Source organism: Melospiza melodia, chromosome 6, assembly GCF_035770615.1.
Source record: "Melospiza melodia melodia isolate bMelMel2 chromosome 6, bMelMel2.pri, whole genome shotgun sequence".
Taxonomy (NCBI): domain Eukaryota; kingdom Metazoa; phylum Chordata; class Aves; order Passeriformes; family Passerellidae; genus Melospiza; species Melospiza melodia.
This window is the reverse complement of record NC_086199.1, coordinates 28,867,206-28,889,924: the sequence shown is the minus strand read 5'-3', so window position 1 is coordinate 28,889,924 and position 22,719 is coordinate 28,867,206. Positions and strand designations below refer to the sequence as shown.

The following is a 22,719-nucleotide window of genomic DNA, read 5'->3' as shown; positions in this document are numbered from 1 at the left end:
GAATTATTTAGCAACAGATGTGTCTGATTCCACAGTGGTACACAGCTAAGCTTGTTCAGGTATAGAATTATACTTCTGATTTAGTGAGATGATGCAGTATTTCTCTTACCAAAGTCTGAAATTGCAATGAACTGATTTTTATCATTTAAGGCAAAACAGGAAAAAATTACAAAAAAAAATACCCAAAACAAAACAAAATTCCCAACCAAAAAGAATGAAGAATTGTTTATTGTCCCAATAGGTTTTCTTTATTATAGCTAAGTATTAAACTTCCATCCTGAAATCTCCAAAAGAAAAAAAGAAATTCTAACATAACTAAAATGTTTCAGAAAACTGATAATTTGTGTTGTCAACACCACAGTTAACCAGCACATATGGTACTGTATGCTGTTTTGGTATGCTAGGTTGCTTATTAAAAGGAAAAATAGTTGGTTCTTCACAGTCGTTATCAAACTTAACTAGAGGATTTATAGGGAAATATGTAGAACACTTCAACACTGGATAATGACAATCACTGATACCGCAGATGATTTAAGAAACTGGAAACATCTCAATTTTCAATTAATATCAATCTTCCTAAAGCACAGAAATATATAGCCATGATGAAAAAAGGAGTGAGGATAATAATTTCAGGTGGCTGTTGAACTATAACATCTACTATGTAGAAGCATTTCATTATTTATTTGAGCAAAAGCCTGCTTAAAATACAATGGAAAAAACAGATTAATAAATTTAAAAGCAAAGACTGTATTAATGTACAAGAATCGACTATGAGAAGTACCTTTTATTAAAAAAAGGCTAAATACTGAAAATAATTATTTTTTGTCTTGTTTACTTGGTGTTTTTTTCCTTTGTATATCAAGTTGTTTGTATTTGAGGCTTGATTGACATAACTACTTTTATATCTATATATATATGTATATACACACATACATGAACACATATATATATATATATATATATATATATATATATATAAAATTATTGACACTATTTTGTAATAATTAGTGTCTTTTCAAGCCTCCCTATAATTCTGAAGATACACCTATTTATTTTTCTCATGTCAAAATAACAGAGTGGTTTTTCAAACATTAAAAAGCCCCCACCAGAAACAGGCATTTGGAGTTTGTATTGAATTTTCACTGGCTGTTAAATATAATACAGTCTCAATTGCTTTGCAGAAACTTTTCAGCAAAATTGCTCCTTAAATTAGAAAGTTGGATTGAGATCAATATTCTGACTTATTATGCAGCATAGAACGCTTTAAAATTGGCAAATCTTTTGCATTAGGCAAGCACTCAAATTTAGTAGTTAGGTTTCTGACAATGAGATGTATAAACAGGTTAGAAATTGTAAGATGAATTTACATTAAAAATTTCAATTTTTGAATCTGCTACTTCCATACAGTAATTGAGGATTTCCTGAAATTGCAGGTTGACTACTGATGTTATAGAAATAAAAGTTAGAATTTCTACCACACACCACTTCTAAAACTTGCAGAGTGTTTTTTAAGGTGTTTCTTGAATAGTATAATCTAAGCCATGATGAAATTAAAGTTCTCTGTTTTCTTAAATACTATTACCTTTCCTACTACCTATGATACAATAATGGTTACAGTATTTTTGTTCTGACTTTACCCTTCTAGAACATGTATTTGAGAATAAAGATTTTAAATATTTTAAAAGGAGCCTAATTTTAGAAATAAAATTCTGTTTTAATCATATTTGAGGTGTAGCATCTTCAGAAAGTCCAAGAAAATACTACTACTTTGTGCCCAAGCACTGACTGTACTGTGAGAGACTTCTCTCAGGGAGTACAATAAACTAAAGGGTGTGCAGAAATACGGTCAAATCACCACACTTACATTCCTTATATTTTTTGATTAATAAAGTTAAGATATAGCTGCACCATGGCAATAATGATTACATACAGTCCATCTGCATGGTGTTTCAAAAGGTCTCTGAGTCCTCTCTGGATTACTATGACACCCTTACATAAATTTTTACACTACAGAAACTTCAATACTTACTTACACCATGGGTAATAAATTAATAAATTTTAAAATTGTACTGAGAGAATTAACTGTCAGTACTTACTAGTTTATTTATATATTTACGACTAGAAAGAAAAGGCAGAAAATATTATTTGAAACAGGTTTACAGACATGAAAGCATAGAAAGAACATAATTTAAATGTGAAGGTGACTGTATTTACAGCTTACCATTTTCTAGTTTCTCACTACAAAGCTTGCCAAACAAAGGAGATCTTGGCAACAACATTACCTGCAATACATAACTATTAAGATAACCTAATACTGAGGTTCGGTCCTGCATATATTAATATTAGTGGTTTTAATCACTGAAATTACTGTGATAAAACTACTTTGCTTAAGTCAATATTTTAATGCACTTTAGGAAAAGGTTTTATCTTTGAAAAAATTGTATTAAACAGTTTAAGACCTTCTGCAGTTAAAATGAGAAACAGAGAGGACTCTGAGGCCCCACTGCACAACTTACTAACTTACTAGACTTTCAACACTATCAGAGATAAAAGACTGCTGTCTTGCTAAACAGAGTCTTCTTCACATCTGCTGTGATCTCTTTTAATCTGTAACTCTGCCAAAAGATTCTTATCTTGGAGATGACTATATAAATATATAACACGTTTCAAAAAATATAATTTGGCTAAAGAAATAATCAAGGATTAGCAATTTGCTTACAATTCAGACTGTAAAAAGGCTACTTTGATAACTTCAGTGACTTATGTTTTTTCCTACCTTTTCATTTCTGTAAAGAACAAATAAAATAAATTTTGATTATATTTCAGTCTCTTTGCATTGGATTTTGCTTTTGAGTGGAAGAAGAGACAGAGCATAGGGAAATTCAAAAAGACTAAGAGGTAACTCACGTGTATTTATGAACTCTTGGGAACCTGACTTTGAGAAAGGAAATAAGTATGGTTAAGTATGATCATGAAGAAAGATTATCTCATGTTTTGTCTAAGACAAGAAGGGATAAGAAGCTTGAAGAAAACCAGCAGGTTCCATTTGGATTACCAGAGCAACTCTGGATGAAAGGAACAATTTAGAATTACTATTACAGTAAAAGGCACAAAAAAGAACGAGGACCTCCTCCTTCATCTAAACTTGTCACAGTAACATAGAACTACTACAAGATCTGGTGCTGTTACATAGAAATAACAGTAAACACAAGTAGATAACGAGGCACAGTCATGAGAAATCCTACAAAATACAGGTTTAAGGTGCAATCTAGAAGAGACAGTTACCTCTTCATTCTGGGATACTTTGGAATACAGAAAGATACACCAAAACTGCAAAGCCAACAGAAGGTATATAAGAGAACTTAAGAATTTTCTGAAGAACCAAAACACTACTGAAAATTTATGTGAAGTTGAATGCTGCTGTTCATCCCTCAACAAAATATTCTATTCTCATTCCACTTTGAAGCACAGAAGAGTTAATAAACAGCTACTAACTTCACTACATTCATAGACAAAGTTTTGCATAAATATTGAGATGGTATTCAACACCGCTGAAATAAAACAGAAAATAAAACTAACAATCTGCAAGCAGAATTAACCACATGAGGGACAGGATAAAGTACATATATTTTTATGGAATAGTAAACTTTTGCCATTGGATTCAACATACAGAACTAAATAGCTTTTTTTAGTTCTTGCAACTTGTGAAGACCTCTGCACATCTTACTATACATTGCAGAATGATAGCTGGTGTGATTTTTCAGCTCTGTTCACAAGTGAAAAATGTTCATGAGAAGTTTTTAACTAGATGAAAAGATACTGTTATCGATGAAGCTACTTATTTTTTGTTTAAATGAAAACTTTAATTTTCTCATTCCACAGTTTAGTAGGATTTACTAGGTGACAGACTTTTTTCTTCAACAGATGATAAAGAAAAGAAAGGCTTCTCAGAACACATAGGCTTTTTAAGCAACCAATGAAAGTTTCTTCAGGAAGGAACAATCTGAGCATATTGGTGGATTAAGAACTGAATACAATCCAGCAATGTGCCCATGCAGGCCAGAGAGCAAACTGCACCCTAGGCTGCACTAGAAGAAGTGTGTTCTATGAGGATGAGAAGTGATTCTGTCCCTCTGCTCTGATGAGACCCTGCCTGCAGGGCTGCACCTACCTCTGGGACTCTTGAGATAGGAGAGACCTGGATGTGGTGGAGAAGATCCAGAATAGGTCCACAAAGATGATCAGTGACTGGATGCACCTCTCCTATGAAGACAGGCTGAGAGAATTGGCATTGTTTATTCTAGAGACAGGAAAGCTTCTTGGAGACTGTAGAGCTGACTTTCGTCACTTAAAGGGGGCCCATGGGAAAGATGGGGACAGACTTTTTATCAGGTAGAGTAGTGACTGGACAAGGGATGAGGTTTTCAAACTGGAACAGGTAGATCTAGATTAGATATTAGGGGGAAGCCTTACTGTGATGGTGGTGAGGCACTGGAAGAGGTTGACCAGATAATCTGTGGATGATCCATACTTGGAACTGTTCAGGTTTGATAAGGCAACCTGGTCTAGTGTTCCTGGCAAAGGGGTTGGATCTAGACGATCTTTAATTTGCCTTCCAACTAAAACCATTCCATGATTCTATGAAGTCTACTGAGTCTTTATAGTCTGAAGAACTCATAATCCAAACCAACAACCCTCTACTCCATTTAAGCCAATATTTTTAGCTGTGTATTCTTAAATTCAGGTTCTATATAAGCATTTGAAAGAAATTTTTTTTATTTAAAAATTATTAAGTTTTTACTTTTGTTGTTGATGAACATTTCTGGTGTAAAAGCAGTTGTTTTCAAAAGAGGAACATGAAATTACAGATCTGAGTTCAGACAATAACTTTTGTAGGGTTTGAATAAAATAACTGGGACCATGATTAATAAACAGGAGTCTAACTCATGAGACATTAATTATCTATCGAAAAAGCTGAAGTGAAACTGGTTCCAGTGAAAGCTTTAATTGGACATTCTATACATGAAAGTTTATTTATACAATAAAGTTTTCTTCCTTGATTTATGAGGAGGAAATTCTAATTCTTTATGTTTTAAAAGACCCACACATTTCATAGAATCAAAGAATCATTCAGGTAGGAAGGGATCTCAGAATGCCAACAGTGCAAAGTCCTGCTTAAAACACAATTATCTTTTAGATAGGTCCTCTTTCCTTCCATAAATGCACAGTTCAGCAATGGCCATCTCTGTTTCACGTGCTTCCTGGACAGGCTGCTACAACATCTGCTATCTACTAACTGAAAGCTGGAAGAAAAATTCAACTAGCCTACAGAAAAGTTGTAATAGTTTCTGAAGTAGGTGATAAAATCAATTTAAGCAGTCTTTTCCATTGTACATAAGACTTGCTATTAATTTAGAGGTGAAATTTAAAGCTTCGGATGCTGACTACAAAGACTAAACAGCTCAGACTCATGATGTCTCATGAAAACATGTTTTTGTAAGCTACGATATGGTTTGAAAGAGTTTGTATGACACTTATTTATAAAGAGAAAAAGGAGGCTAAATGCTCATAGCAGTTTCTGGAAAGAAAAAGGGCACAGGAACCAGCTGGTTGTTGTTTAATGATACTTATAGAAATAGCAGATGGTTGACATCCATGGAGATTGTCTATGTTGTGTAGATATAGAAGATACAAACATTTTTCAATTAAACATCTATCAGAGCTACTTGGAGGAGAGAACTCCCTGGTATCTACTGATAAATCCAAAGGATTAGGAGAGACAAAAAAACAAGCTGGAGAAGGCTCAAAAGGAAGCGCATTGATTTGCTTTCAAATCTTCTGCAGCTGAAAAAGCTGAAGCTAAAGGGACAGAAGGTTCAGACAGTGATTTCCATTAGCAAGGAGAGATGCCAGGCCAGAGTCAGCCCCTCTGTGTCCCGTGCCTTTCCAGAAGACAGAAAGTGCTGAAGTTCAAGTAGTCAGCAAAGGTCTTACCTACTGTCTGTCTTCATTGAATCTATAACCAGAAATTTTCTTTCTTGGCTCCCTTCCCTGGGGTGAATGTTGATAAAGCAGCCCAAAACAGAGAAATTACAACAGAGAAATGGGAGCTGCATGCTCATACAGATGTGAGTGGCTTTGCAAGACTTCAACAACTGGAATCTTTATTCATGGGGAGATAACTACATCTTCTTTTTGACTGAAACATTTTCAGAGTTCCTAAATGAAAGTTGATCAACTTTAAATTTTCTTCAATCTGCAATGTAATACTTTGTGTGCCAGTGTTCTTGGGTAACATTCCGAGATGAGAATAATAATGTAAAATTTTGCATAAAGGAAGAAATTACAAAGAATAAAGCTTATTTTAAAAAAAATCAAAATTACTAGTATTAAAATTTTACTAATAATTTTAATTTATTCATACTCTCAAGAAAATAAGAATGCTAGAGTTCTAAATCACGGCAGCCTGTTATAAAATATTATTCACTTAAATTTTTAATTCAAGGTATTATATCTTTCATTAAGGTACAGTATACTCTGACACTGAAGAACAGATTAATTCACTCCAAATTCTACCTAAGAACTAAGCTAACAATTTCATCTCTTGGTAAAAATAATGGATTTTAGGTTTGAGTCAATTTTAGATTGAGTCAATATTTATAGTGCATTAATTTATCATGAACAGATATTGCCTCATTAAAAGAGAATTTAAGCAATTCATTGTAGTTAAAATTGCTTAACATATGCACATGCATATCCCCAAATATTTGATGTTATATTATGCACCTGTATGTATACAAGTATTATATTTATATTTTAAGATGCAAAGCTAGTATACATGGTACTTTTAGTCTGTCTTAGCTTCATTAGTAGTGACTGCATTCACTAATCCATCCCTCCAGAATTTAAGTGAACTTAACATTTCAAAACAACAAACCCCAAACTAAACAAATTTTCAAAAAAGAGGAAAAAAATTTAAAAAGAAAAAAAAACCAGCAAAAACTAAACAAACAACCAAACCAACCAACCAATCAAAAAACAAGCCCCCAAAATAAAAGAAAAACAACCTCAACAACTTTGCAAATACATTTGCTGAAGAAATGTGTGGACAACAGTATATATCATCTTCAGACACAAGAGAGTAATTATTTAGGCATTTCACTAAAGAGCTCTGTACTCTAGTTTCTCAGGATCTTACTGACTTACCTAAAAAACTAGCTTCATTTCATTTCAAAAGGGGAAAACCACTTTTTATTGTAATAGAAAACACTCATTTCCCACTGAAATAAGAAATATTGGCATAAAAGCCAATATTTTATCAGCAGAAAAGTCACTCAAAATATAGATCAATTTCAGATCTTTATCTTTCGGGCATAATAATTTTCATCTCTAGTAATTGAGAAACTAATCTTATAAAATTGGGGGCTTTCCTTTTTGTATTTTATTATCAATTATCTAGAGTAATTTGTATGCAAAATTACTGCATACGGAAAAAAAAGTACTTGTAAGTATTAGAAATCATATAAATTGTTTATGCATAGTTTCATCCATCCAAAGCAGTCTGTTGCAAACTCATCCTGCTCAAAAACATCTTTATATAAGCATTCTGTGTAAGTCACTGTATACAAAGTAAAATAATTGCACACAGTTACCAAATTATAGGAAAACTGAACCTTACTAGCATAGAAGGACAAAACAATCTTTTCCCACATAGGATAGATGAGAAACTAAAATCTTTCCTCTACAGGACAGAGAGACAAGAAAAAATTTCACTAATAACTTTAAATCCTGTATGATGCATATTTCCCATTCTCCTTACAGAGCAAATTTTTTAAAAATTAAAATTTTTATTGAAAATCAAAGAATAAAGAACTGGGGCAATAATAGTTTGCAAATAAGTTTCGCAGTAGCCAAAGATTTTGAATGAAGCCAGTAAAAAATAGGCAAAAAGATGCCCAAAAATTACAAAAAATGAAATTGTAAAAAACTTCCCAAGTAAATTATCCTTAGGTTTTCAAGTTCTTACAGGCAAGATTTTAAATTACCTTATTTAGGGCCTAAAAAAGAAGTTAACTTTTTTCTTTTATTTATATACATAAATGAAGAGAACAATCAGTTAATATGTGATTTTTAGTAACACTTAAGATTTACAGAGGGTTCACCATTTAAGATTAAAATTCAGCAATTTTTAACTGAGACCTAGAGGTCTATTATCAGCTTGTACAATAAAAAAAAGTTTATGAAAAAAACACATTAGAGCATGGCGTTGGAATTTATAAAATACTGTCTAAAAGAACTGCTGAGAAACATGGAACATGTAAGTACAAGGAAAAAAAAAGAGTACCAGCAAGTTAATAAAATCTAAAGTAACATTATCTTAAAGAACATGTTATGTTTACCCCTTCCAGCACTAAAGCTTTAAGACTTGTAAGGAGCTGCTGTGACTCTCTATTCCCAAGCAAAAACTCACTTGTTTGATGCGGTCTGGATTAACAGTGGTCTGAGGCTGTAGGATGCTGACAGGCTCTGTCTTGGCCACGTTCTGAGGCATTTCTCGAATCTTCTCTGCGATGAAGCCATGAACTGCATTTAGTGCTTCCACCGTTCCCTGGATCAGACACACCCGCTCCGTTGTACCTGCAAATACCAAAAGGCATCTGAATGCTGAGGATTCCTCAAGGTGCCACAGACTGCTTCAGCTAGGGCACAAAGATGGCACTCAAAGGCAATGCTGCCAAACCAATGAAAAATACCTCCCTAAAAGTACACATGACAGATTTCTGAAAGATAACATACTGATGATGTGAAGGCATTGTAAACAGCTATCGGTGTAGATCCCACAATCACTAACTTTCCAAGTCAGCCTGGTTAACATCAGTCAGAATACTCATAACCCTCTTCCAAAATGAAATTGTTCTGTTTGTGCTACAGAAAATCAACACCAGTTCTTATCTAATGATTTCTTATTTAAAAACATCTACAAGATGGCTGAAGATGGATGCAGAACTGTTGAAAAATAGTTCCTTGATTCTTTTTTTTTGTGATGAGACTGCTTTTAGATGATTTTATATGACTAAACAAATATAAAACCTTTCAGTACCAATCCGAATGGTAAGATTAGAACACTTCACTGAAACAATCCATGTTCTGTATTCCACATATCAAACCCCTTAAATAGGTTCCAGAAAATCAGTTTTGACTTGAAAAACAGGATCTGACAGGAGTTAGAAAAAAACTCTCCAAACCCCTCAAAACCAACTTAAAAAGGAATATTGTAGTTTCCAATTTCATTCTACAGGAATACCAACATATGACAACCTACACACTCAAGTAAAACTGCCTTAGAATTTCACATAATCCATACTTTCAAAAACATATTCTTTACACTTCCAATATACACAATTTTTTTATATTCATCACCTCACTGTTGTCTTCAAATATCAGTAGAACAGTTCTATTAACAGAAGACAATTATAAAATGAACTATCAAGATATTGGTGTATTCCTAAAAATATAGTAGTACCTTAATACTGATTTTGTTGCAAAGATAAGCCAGATACATATCTCTTTTCAATGTCAGTGCATATTTTGCTTCAAGACTATGGAGAACGGGAGCAAAATAACAAATCTGAGCCATAGAATTAGCACAAAAATAAATAAAATAATATTTTTCATTTATATATTCCTAGTAAACACTATTGATATAAGGTCACAAATTATTCTTTTCTCACATAAAATTGATTCACTCTACATAAGAAAATGCAAATGGCAATGCAATGATGTGGCAAATATCAACAAGTTTGCAACAATTTCTGAAATTCACCACATGTTGGTTGGCCTCACTTCCACTGTGCAATCTGCAGGGAACTCACATAGATTAATGTACCAGAGTGGTAAGCAACCTTCTCAATAGAATTCCTTTCCATTTAATTTTATGTTTAAATAAAGCATAAAATTTTATCAGCTTTTATCATCTTAAGATATGCTCCTTACAAGAAGGCAACATAGACTTCAACAGAGAACAGTACAGAAACCTTCAGAATTTCCAAGAAAAAAATTAGGTTTTATTAGTTTATACTCTTCACCTGCTTCTATCTCTAATATTAAATATTTTATTACTTAAAGAAGAAGAAGCACACTAAGAGCCTTGCCTGCTGTTAAGATAACATATTCACATATACTTAAAATCTGATTTTTATGTTAAGTATCAGGCAATACTGAAATTCAACACTGGCAGAAGCACTGCAGCTAAAAAGACAGAATAAGAAACATGCTTTTTTTTCTTTGTCTATCAAAATACGTTATCTAAAAATAATTAAAATTAGAATTAAAACCTGTCAACCAATATGCCAAAATATGTCAGATTATTAATCCTTAATTTAAAATTAGAATGTTTACACTCTTAACTGCAAATTATAAAAGTCTCCCAATCAAATGCATATTTCTCAGGAGGAAGCTTTTACAAATATTTTTGCGACCTCTTACAGCATCTTTTCAACAAATCAGCTTCAAAACACAGCTAATTTTCATTTCCAAACGCTTTCTCAGAAAAGGGAGTTTGAGTGCCACGAGCGAAAGCCAGCACAGCAAATGAAACTTGGTTCCTAGACAAAGCTTTCTTAATGCCCTTTTTCTTTTTCCTACTTGGCTCCCTCCCCTTTTGCAAACACCGCCTGCGGTTTCTGTGCAAAGCGATCCAGCTCCAAGGAAATGCTCCGGGGAGTCTTTACAAGGCAGTATTAATTGTCTCCTAAACGCTGCGATGCGCGGCGGGCTGATCAATGCAGCTAATGCAAGTGTTCCCCTCTGCCTCGGCACACAACACGGGCAAACAAGGCTCGGCTCGGGTTTCGGGCCAGCCCCAGCTCATCCCGAGAGCAGGGACGGCTCCCGAAACAACGAACACCTGCATGGAAAACACCCCTGACAAACAGCGACTGCGCTGCACCTCACGCTGCTCGGTGGCTAAAGGGTCTTTGGCAATCTCTGCTGTTTTAGAAGGCGCTGCATGATAAAAATATGCTGCGTGTAACACCAAGCATGCTACATTTCAGTATGTATGGACTAGGGTGTAGCAGCAGAAATCACTGCTCCATGGAAAAATAAAACTGTGCAACAACACATCTCAGACAGAGTTCAAGTCTGAAATTGCATATTTGCTTTATCAGCCAAACGCACAAAAAAATTTAGAAGTTATAAAATATGGAGAAATTGTATACCTATACAGTTTTGAATTGCGTTAATCTTTTTAAGGCAATGTTGTCATATTCCTTCAGACTGTAATAGCTTCTCACTCAGATCCTAAAGTACAATAAGAATTACGCAAAAGAAAAACTGACAGCTACATGACCAACCTGTTTAGCAAAAATAAACCTACAAATCACTAACACTGGTGAAATTTCCGTCATTTTAAGAGCTTTTAGACTCTCTAGTGTATGAATTAAAGTGCCAGACTGCTTATAATTTTCAGTTAATAGTTTTATCCAATCCTTTTTTCACATTTCTGTGAACAAAAGCTCACCTGTCTGTATGTATATTTTTTTTTCACATGATTTTCAAAATATGGATTTAAAAGGCAGACCTAATTTTTGAAATAGCTGACAAAGAAAATCAAACTACCAAAACTCACTGCCCTTACTTATGTTCTAAAAGCATAAACAATATAAAATTATTCTCTTTCTAAAAATTATTTACAACTCAATTAGGTGTTAGGATCATGTATTGAACACTGCCTTTTATATCTGAAAATACAAAACATATACAAGAGAGGAATAATTTTGACAAAGATAATGGCTAAATGTAGAATAGGTGATCATCACCCCTATACATTAAATAAACCCAGAAAGAATGTTTATGTTCAATAATGACAAAGTCCATCGTAGAAATTGGCATGTAGCTATAAATTGGAAAAAAAAAAAAAAAAACTATCTAAAAACATGCTGCTGGAGTTTCTACAATCTTTTGTTTTGTTTTTATTTTTTCCCCTAAGTGTCTCAAATTAAATTACTTTTCAGCAAGTGCAGCGTCATTTCTTTCCCCTCATATTAGAACCCAAATTCAATTTGCATGTGTGGGTTTTTACTTTTTCTTATCAAATAAGAGGCAGAATCTAATTGCACAAAAATAACTTGCATGTACACTCACCAAAAAAATTTATCTGTAAAACCATCAGAGTAAAAAGGAAACCTTAATCCGTTTTTTTTAGTTTATTTTGTTTAGTTTAGAGAGAGGCATTTTTTGGGCCCTGTTTTTTACATGGCATTATATAGAATATTTCTTTTTTCTCTGCAGTTCCATGGGAGAGGGAAAAGTGAAACCATTACCAAGCATCACACAATTTACAGGAAACTAGACAAAAGACTCTTTTGATACCTAATAAATTAGGACTAAAATGTAAACAGGCTTGCAATAACTTTAAGAACTCATTTTGACTCCTACCTCAGGTAACTACCTAAACCTTTATTTCTGGCAAATATCCTTGCACACCACACTAATTCTTTCAAGAACTTCCAAACAACAGACCATGATTTTTCTCAGAAAATGTTATTTACTTATTGGACAACTGATACAGCTTTTAAAGCAACCATTAGAATAAATGGCAGGAGATGCAACAGGATAAATGATCCTGACGCTTTTGATGTTTGCATTTCTGCACTTAACTGGCACACATCTATACATGGTTGTCATTAAAATTTAAAATGGTTACTTGAAGACTCTGATTCAATGTGTAGGAGTTCTTCTGTACTCACAGAAATGCTCACTAAATGTTAAATGTGCTTCTGTGTCTTTGGAAAATAAGAAGCATTTCTCAGCTGAAATGTTTTGGGGAATGCATGGTACCTTTCAGAAATCTCTGGCATTTATATGACTCTATAAACTTTACATTGGGCTTTTACGTCAATCTTAAAGAGAATTTGAAAACCTAAAAAGCACAATGCAATAGCAGCCCAGGGTAATCCCAATATATCCACTAATTAAATCTCCTTGTACTTTCCCAGTGTACCATGCCAATTTCTCTGATACTAAAAGTGAGAACCTGTGAGAGAAGCCAAAGCTAAAACCTTAACTAAGTGAAAGCTGCACTACAGTCTCTCATCTGCTCATTTACATGAAGCTTTTTGTTTGACAACTCCCAGTACAGCACTCTACTAAACCCAATGTCCCATACATGTATTCTTGTGACCCATGATCAGCTGGTTGTTAAAGGAGGATTCTATAGAACACCACACAGACTGATTCAGCCAAAAACTGATCAGGCAAACCCCTTGGGAAAATAGGACTGTGCTCGGACACTGCTGCCAAGCAAACTAAAAACTGTCAGTAACTTGTTTAACATGAAGTTCTGATAAAACTCTTCCTTGGATATAACACTTGCACTGCACATTTGGATAAAGCCTTAGAAAATGAAAGCCATAAAATAAAAATGTTTTTTAATTCAAATGCATTAGAAGTATCTTACAGGGTCTTCAACATAACACATAAAAAAACCCCTTTGTAATATAAAAGACAAAATGCACAGTCTTAAATGCAAGACATGAGATACGTGCTGTGTTTCTGTAACACTTCACAGATAAGTGAAATGTTACAGAAATCTCAACTGGACAGCTTTGTCCTTCAGCTCCTATCTCCTATTCTTTTTACCTTATTTCTTGTCAGAGAATTAACTAGTCTTAACACAGAGTCTGTACCCATATTCCTCACTGACAGAAAGGTGCTACTCAAACCAAAGCCTGATGATCCCAGACCCCCCAGAATGAAAAGGGAAACAAGGGCTGGTTGAAATTCGAGGGCATTGATGGTCTGCTCTTATTTTCATCCAGACAAAATAACATTGGAACTGCTTGCTTAGGAAACTCACACAAATAAGAGTGCATTCATAGGAAGCTGAACTCAGGTTAATAAGCTTTTAGGTATGACATCTGGACAGCCATGCACATATGTGTGCACATACCTATTCATACCCACATATATACCAATTTGTTTCACTGTGATTGAATAGGTGACAGCTTTCACTAGAACTCAGATCTTGAAATGGATCAAGTTTAAAAATTCTGCATGATTCCTCAGAGTTATATGAAAACAAGTTTACAATCTGTTGTGATTTGGACACAAGACTGAATTACATGAATCTAGGTTTAACGTAGTCATGACTTAAGCAACAGATTATTCCCATATGAAAGAGAAAGCATGGAAATTAAAAAAACTCAAACCTCATCACTATTAAAGGTTTAGAAAAGATGATAAGTCATCTTACAAAGCAAACAATCCCTTAAATAGAAATTGTTTTGTTATGTATCAGCTACAGCTTTGATGATGATCTCCCAGAAACTTAGTCACATAAAAGACAGATGAAGAATTATTATTATTACTACAGTCATGTGTAAGAGACAGGATTGCAACTACTTCTCTTTGTTTAAGAGTTATTAATAAAAAATAAAGATTCCACTGCAAAAGGTAGTAAATGTCTCCAAAACCAAAGGAAAGGGCCAGAGTTTTTTTTTTTTCTTTCTATGGTTTTATGTAGGAGTGTTACTTAGATGAGAAACACTCACAGAGAAAGGATGTGTACAAATTAATGCCCAAATGGCTGCAATGAAAGTGAACATACTCTACCTATGCTCTGGGAAAGCATGGTTCTGGATAACAAAAGCACTGGAAATAAAAAAGCCCTCAAACCATGGAAAGAAGCACTATACTTTAATAATTTTGTTCCTGGGAATTTTTGTCTTAATATATTATTTGTAAAATTATCTATAACAAATGAACTATTGTTTAATCAAACAGAACCCACCTGAGTCTGTCATAACATTTACAATAAAAAATGGGAACATAAAACAGAATTTAAACAAAATACAAAATAAATTGATTAATCATTGCTATTTACATGTTCTCCTTAAAAAAAAATAACATTAGTTTTGATGAGCCCCAAATTGCATGGTACTCTCTGCTAACAAAAAGAAATCTGTCTCAATTTTTCTTAACAGTGGTAATATGGACTTCAATATACTTCTGACTTTTTTTCAAAAGGAAATGGGCTCACCATTGTCATACTTTATAATAATGGAATGTAAGCATTTGATTATTCATGTATTTTTTAGATTATCAGGGCCTGGAATATTGCAAAAGTTACCATTTTTTCCCATCAGTAACCATCTAAATAAGCAAACATTTATTAAAAATCCAGTAGTGAAATTTGGTGAAAATGTGAAAGTAAGTGATAAGTAAATCTTTCAAACTCATTAAAACCAAGCACACACAACACTACCAGAAGACCATATCTTCTGGAGAAAAGAAAATAACTGACCATATTTTTAGAAGGGGACCACAGAATAGAAAGAAAATAAATAGCAAATGTTTTTCAATATATCTGAAATGAATTTTTTTTATTAACAAAAGAGTGTGAGACTATTTTTTCCTGCAAAGTAATGTTCACGTCACAATTACTGCTTTTATACTATGTTATAGCAATATGAACCTTTGTTCACAATGCCTCTTACATGACAATTACCAACCAAAGGGGAAAACCCACTCATTTAAACAGTAAAATATGTACTCTGAGAAATTGTAGGAACTGATACATTTTATAATTTAGAGTGGTAACTGGAGTGGTAGAGCTGAAATCACCAAGGAGCTTTTCTCCTTAGAAATATTTCTCAAGTTCTATAGTTTAAAAGCCTGTGAAAGGCTTTGGAAAATCCTTCTGGATTAGCTGAGCTGCTCAAGAAATCAAATCACATAATACAATCATTGACATTTATTTGTTTAGAGGAAGTAAATACCAAACTTCAGGTAAATGAGCCATACTCAAACTTTAGATTAGAAATTCTATTAAAATATATGTGACTGCATGTATATTTTTTCCCATATATTGCAGGTAAACACTGACAGCAATCAGGGGAACATGATTTTTCAAGAATATGCTTATTACTAATGAATGCTTTTGAAATTAAGTCATGATCCTGCAAGAAATCACCTTTATCTATAGCATTCAAGGCAAACAGAGCCATAATTCCAGGTAGGAATAAAATGTAAAGAAACATGTTATAGCAACTGTATCATTAGAAGTATTCTGCATAGTAGTCCAGAAATATGAGGAGAGAGACAAGGATACACACACCTTTTGCTTTCAGACCAAGAGTGTTCTGTCAAAACCAGGATGAGCTCCTGGTGTGAAGCAGTCATTATAGCATACATCCAGAATAGGCCCAAATAAACACAAACCACATTCTTTTTGTACCTACCTCCTCTTTTCATGCCTAAGTGCTAGTCTAATTCATGTTCTGCTCATAATAGATCTTATGTGCTGTATTTTTAATTAAATCCATAGCTCCCCAGCAGCAGACTCTAGTTTAGAGTTCATATGGTAAGAAGAGTTTCTGATTACTGCTCAAACATTTGGTGTGTCAGAATTATCTTTCCTTGTCTTCCCAGTTCCTTCCTGATCACCAGACAGTAACCTTTCTATAGCATGTCCTGCTGATTTTTCTATGAATGGCATTAATCTCCCTTAAATTTTGTTTTCTAGATAGAATTTATGCCCTTAACCAACGTAGCTGGTTAAGAAAGACAGGGATGTCCATGAACATCCAGTGCATCCCATCTACCTTTAGATGGAATCATCCCAAAAAGATATGAAGTTCTCACACTTAATTATACAAGAAACTTTAAGTATTAGTTTAGATAAGATGGAGAGCTCCTCAAAGGCTCACTACATACACGCATAACATAACATGTTTTCCTATTTATACAACATAAATAGGAATTACTCATCTTACTAAAGTGATAATAATTAATATAGCAGCATTAAAAACATTTCCTGGATGTAGGAATAAAGCATTATGTAAAATGATTTTGGTGTTGTAAGAGGTAAGTGGAAGTTTAATAAAGAGATTTTTTTTCCTCAAAAAACAATGTCACATTCATTTCTGCCCACCAGAGGATTTATATAAATTCATAAATATTTTGTCATATCATATGTCTACAATAAAAAGGAGTAAAAAATGTTATGTAGGCAGAACTGTTTCTAAATAGGACTTTTTCACAACTTTTTGCACTGGATGACAGTTGCTCTTTTTGTATTTTTATAGCTACACATTCTTTTTTCCTAAGCACTCAAAAATTCCTGCTTCACAGGTATTTGCTGAACTATTTTCATTCTTGTACAAAATTACTTTCAAAATAGCCAAGGTAGATATAATGGCCCTGGGAAGTTCAGTACCAATGAGAATCAGATGAAGTGAACAAAAGATCTCCTGCCAGTACTGATTGAGCCAGACAGGAGCCTTTTTAAAGGCCAGTCATTTTGTGAGTATTTTCAACTATTCAAAAGAATAATGCAATAATTTAATGTGTATACAAATGGTACAAGATTTCAATGTGTTTATTATTTTTATTATTGGATTTGAAGGAAGGAATATGCATCTCAAAGGACTCCAAGGCATAAGAGTTTTTCCACAGCTACTTTTCAAGAATCATCTCATGGGCTGGAATTTCTAATTAATCTGAGTAAGTTACCGGTGCTCAGATACTCCTCCATGGACCTGCTGTGCAGTAACACAAGAAAAATGTTACAGATTTAAGAACCTCACCAATTCTTCTCCTCAATAGACAACAAAAGACAAGTTCGTCTCTAAAAATCAGACTCTCTACAGATACAAATACATGTGAAATGGTCTCCTTTCTCTATTTGCCTGAGAGCTCCTTTCTATAGGATAGAAACAGATTTAAAAATGAGGAATGTGAACTTCAAGAATGGTACCTAATCTGTGCTAACTACTTGTCTGAATTCTGTACCAAGAATGGCCCCTCTCTCAACAATTTTTCAAGTCTATTCCCTTCTCTAACACTAAACCAGGTATGCTCATAAAGCTTCTCTAAGCCAGCAGCAGAGGAGCCCTGCAGGTACACGTGCTGGGGATGGGGAGGAGGGAGGCTGCAGTCACCATCCCTCTGCTCTTCCCTTTTCCTCCAGCCACAGAACTTCTTCCTTGTTACAGGAAAGAAGTTGAAGCTCAGTAATTCTGCTGAGGGAAGAAACAAGTACACTCTTCCAAAGGTCCAATACCATCTGGAACTACAGGATTTTGAGCCTTTGGGATAGGACTCCTGCAGCAGGATCACATTGGCCAGCAGGAGCTGGATTATTAAAGAGCATTTATGCTCACAAAAACTTATGATCTCTTATCCCTAGAAATAACAGCATCAGAGTAGGTGGTAGCACTCTGATACGCTTTTTTAATATTATTGTGACAGGCTCAGATGGCATCATTTATTCAAATAAAGTACAATTTTTCACATTCATTAGCAAGCCAATGAATAGCAGTAATGTATGTTAAGCTGAACAAGGGTGTGAAAATTCCATAAAGCATTTATGTGCCTGAGGGACCTAACAACCCTTTGCCTATTCTTTTTTTCCTTACCCCAAAATTACCTGCCACCTATATGGATAATTACTTTTTGTTGCCCTCAAATCTTAATTACTTGTGGAGTCTTTCAGATCTTCATTATTCACTAGCCATGCTCACATATCTCTTTTGGGAAAAAAAAAAAAAATAAGGCGTCTTGTGGAGAGAAGGCCTAGAAAATGTTAATCTGTGGAAAAGGTGCAGCATTGATGGCTTGGTACGATTTGGAATGTAATTTAAATGCTAACAATGTGCATTTTCAAGAATGCATTTTAAGTCTCAGGAAACAGAGAAAAGTAGTTAAATCTTCACAATATGAAAAGTCTTACTTGAAAATAAATGGAATGGGAAGATAAATTTTAAAACTGGTATATCCAAAGCACTGGCAGTTGAAGATGCTTAATGACTCTTAACTAACACTACTTAACACAAAAGGAGCTGTCTAAATTGTCTTACAGAAGAACTGACTGGAAACAGTAAAAGTTGAAGAAATGGCAGGAGGAGAACTGGCACAAATCAAACAAATTACAAAGGTAAAATACCTACCAGTCAGTCATATATTTTGACCCAAATATACACAAAATAAATATATCCCAAAATAAACACAGCTCAACTTTTTAAATTAAAGAATTATTGGTCAGAAGAATGATTGCATATAAGCATATCCATGTTTGATCCCTTTTTTAAAACAGGTATCTGAAACATGCCTAGCATATGTTTCTGGGTGCAAATACAAAGGACATTAGAAATTGCTCTCTCAAGTGAAACAGGTTCCAGTATGAACAACTATAAATGAAAAGTAGTGTACTCCTCAAGGCAAGAGCCTAGCACAAAGCATTTACTCTAGTCTAGAAACAAAAAAGCTGCAGTAAGTAGTTTCTAATCACAAACAGAAACAAAAATAAACAAAGTAAAAACCATCTACTGATATCTTATAATTTTTGAGATGGCATTTCACAGCTATACACAGCAATATTCTTTTCTGAAACTTTAATTTGTGCCTACTCAGAACAAGGCACAGACTGAAAAAAAGCTTTAGTAATAACAACATACCCTCTGTTTTACCAGCATGGAGAATTATCCTAATGCTGTTATTGACCAAGTGTATCAGAATTATGTCAGGCTTTAAAATCTGCCTGGTTTTCTCCAAATCTAATTCTAGATTTCTCTCCTCGAAACTAATAAACCACTCTGAAATAGAAATGAAATTCCTATTCATTCTGAAATCTTTTTTAGCACTAAAAACAAACCATGAAGTATTGTAAAATATGTCCAATAGCTTAATGAGGGACTAAGACATCGTGAAATGGGGGAAAACCCAAATTCAGTAGAATCCTTATTCTTTGATCATTCATGAGATTTTTTTTTAAGTCAAGAAAATTGTTTTTGTCCATTTGAAAAAGAATTTACCAGCCTAATTAGATTTTTTTAATCTTCTCTCAAACCATTTAATCCATGGATTGTTTATTCCTGCATGATACAAAATGCAGTTTTAAATTTTATTTTTCTCATAGGAAAAAGCAAGGTCAGAATCACAACAAAAATAGCATCCAAAAATCCAAGTAATTTCATGAAGCTGGAATCAATAAAGACTATTCCCCTGCAGATTTGCATTTTTTTAAGGTAGGAAGATGCAGTCTCTGACAGAAGCTTTTCCCAAAGTTGTTTGGGGGCAGCAAACACAGGCATAAAAGGAAAGCCCTCCTTTAGCAGAGGATTTCATAGCATCATTCTCCAATCCAAAGATGCTTATCTTTTAAATGGATATAAGAATTTTTTTATCTGAGAGAAATTCATCTCTTTGTCAAATGCTAATCATGTTTATAAAGGGTCCAATGTTGTTTCACAAAAACAAGGTAACACTGAGACTGATCAAACAAATCAAGTGAGTTGTTTAAAATTGTCCTAATCATCATTCAGAAGCAATAATATATGCATATATTAATTAAAAATCAAAATTCAACTATTATGCATTTGTCTATTTAGCCCTTTTGTAGGTTTTTGATAAACTAGGATTTGTACATTTTGAACTCTGCCTTTCAACAAAGTGGGTAAACCTTCCTTACATTCACAAATGGTGCCCTTAGAAATATATTTATAAAATAAAAAATAAAGGTCCTTAAATGAACTCTTGCAACTCTAATTCTTCCTGAGTACTGAGCAACTCTACTGGGTCAAGTGTAGAAAATGGTTATTTACTTCTACTGAATTTGCATTTCCTGCTCAGAACACATGGTGGAATTTTTTATGTGCCATGATACTTACATTCTGATACCAAGATCACTCTGAATTGTATTCATGACAGTTATATTCAAGTAGGAAAAACTATGAAATCATAATTCTCTGAATTATTCCCAGCTTTTTGCATCACTCCTAAGAAAACACACTACAGACTAGGGGTTCTGGATATGGCCAAATTATTGAAACAATAGGAAAAAAGGTAGCAAATAATAACTGAGGTACTTATGCATGACAAAGGAAAGAAAAATTATTTAATAGATCAATAAAAATTGAACAAGAAAGAGGAAAAAACTCCTTAAACAATGGCTGCTATTTTAGATTGAATAATGAAATAATGAGATATGCAGATGACATTAAATGTAAGTTTTCAAAAACTAGATGAGTAAAAAGATATACCACAGGACTGTTGATAACAATGAACCCAGTTATTTAGACCTTTTTAATTTCTACACCGTTTTTTACTGCAGCATTTGGTGTAATGCTGTATTTTGTTTGCCTTAGTAATCATGAATATTACATGCATTGTGCTCAGTTTCAGAACATGAGCCTTTCTATATTTGTATGTTTCTTGTTAACGTGCTATGGAATTCAAAACCTATGGGACTTTGGGACCTTAATTTAAGCCTGTGGCAATGAAGATGCAGCTGTTCATTTATAAGCAATCATCACAGATACAGAAGTTTGAAGATTAAATTTGAAAAGCCACTTTCCCAAACTTTTTAAATTATTAAATTATAAAAGAATCAGTGCTTTTTTCCCCCCCGAGAATTATTTTTACTCGTTAAGTTTCTCCAAGTTTAAAATCAAACCAATTTTACAGAGCATTCCACCTGAGCTTGCACCATGTTAGAATTGCAGATTAAGTATCAGTATTTGATTATTATTGTAATGTTTCCTTCTCACATATATAATTATAATATATCATCAACCATGACCCACTCAAGAGTCTTTTGAAGTTGGCATTATAAATTTTATTTTACATTCAACCAGGTGCAATTCAACACTGCTAGCACAATTTATTTAAATGAAACTTCACCTATCATTGAATCAAATAATTATACAGTAGTGTTACTTATTGGTTTTATAGAAAAGCCCTAAATAAATAAAGCTATAAACAAAGCAGATGACTTTATCAACATTTGGAATCGACATATCTGTTGACATCTACAGATAACACATTAAAGGGTCAAAATTGATCAAAGGTCTGGGGAATCTCTTTCACAGGGAAAGGCTGAGGGAGCTGAGCCTGTTCAACCTTGAGAAGAGGCAAGTGAGAGGGGACCTCATCAATGTGTCAAAGCATCTGAAGGGAGGGTGTCAGACAATGGATCCAGGCTCTTCTTGGTGGTGATAAGTAATTGGACCAGAGGCAATAGGAAGAAACATGAACAGAAAATTCCACCTGAATGTGAGGAAGAGCTTTACTGTGAGGGTGACTGAGCACTGGAACAGATTGTCCAGAGAGGTTGTGGAGGCTCCCTCACTGGAGACATTCAAGGGCCATCTGGATGCAATCCTGTGCCATGTGCCCCAGGATGACCCACTGTGGTCTCTTCCAACCTGCCTTGTGCTGTGCTTCTGTGAAACGTATTTTGTTTTCATTGACATGACAGGACAGCTGTGTACCTGCGCTACAAGTTACTTTTTCAAATAGGATACTCTGTTTTATAGGATTAGGAGAGTAATCCAGGGTGCAAAGGGCTGATCATGATGGAAGTAGTGCCAAAGTGAAATTCCTGTGGCTGAAGTCCAAAGTTCTGCTGTATTAGGGGGCAACACCATAGAAAGCTTTGCAAGTAAGCTCTCAGAGAGAGCACGGTCAAGATGATCAGTAGATACTAATGAAAGTTGTATTTTCAGATGGTTGATAGAAATGGTATCATATTACCATGGCTCTCCTTCTTGATAGTAACAGGAAGCCTCCTTAGATGTGTGGCAGCAGTATTGTTTCATCTCTCCTTAATGTTTTGTCCTGAGTACAGCCTGAGAAAGAAAGTTTCTTCTCCAATGGATACTATAGGGCTCAACAATATATTAGTCCTTTACAAACGACCAAGAACTGTAAGACAAGAAA

General features: G+C 34.1%; 1 protein-coding gene across 5 annotated transcripts in view; it reads right to left on the bottom strand.

The window, feature by feature from the left end:
- Positions 1–22,719, bottom strand: part of NOVA1 (NOVA alternative splicing regulator 1) — a 139,136-nt gene that overhangs the window by 27,558 nt on the left and 88,859 nt on the right. For all 5 annotated transcript variants that reach the window (XM_063160452.1, XM_063160451.1, XM_063160453.1 and 2 more), the window contains one exon: positions 8,471–8,637. In XM_063160452.1, the coding sequence (XP_063016522.1) occupies positions 8,471–8,637 (167 nt within the window). The remainder of the gene's footprint in view (positions 1–8,470; positions 8,638–22,719) is intronic.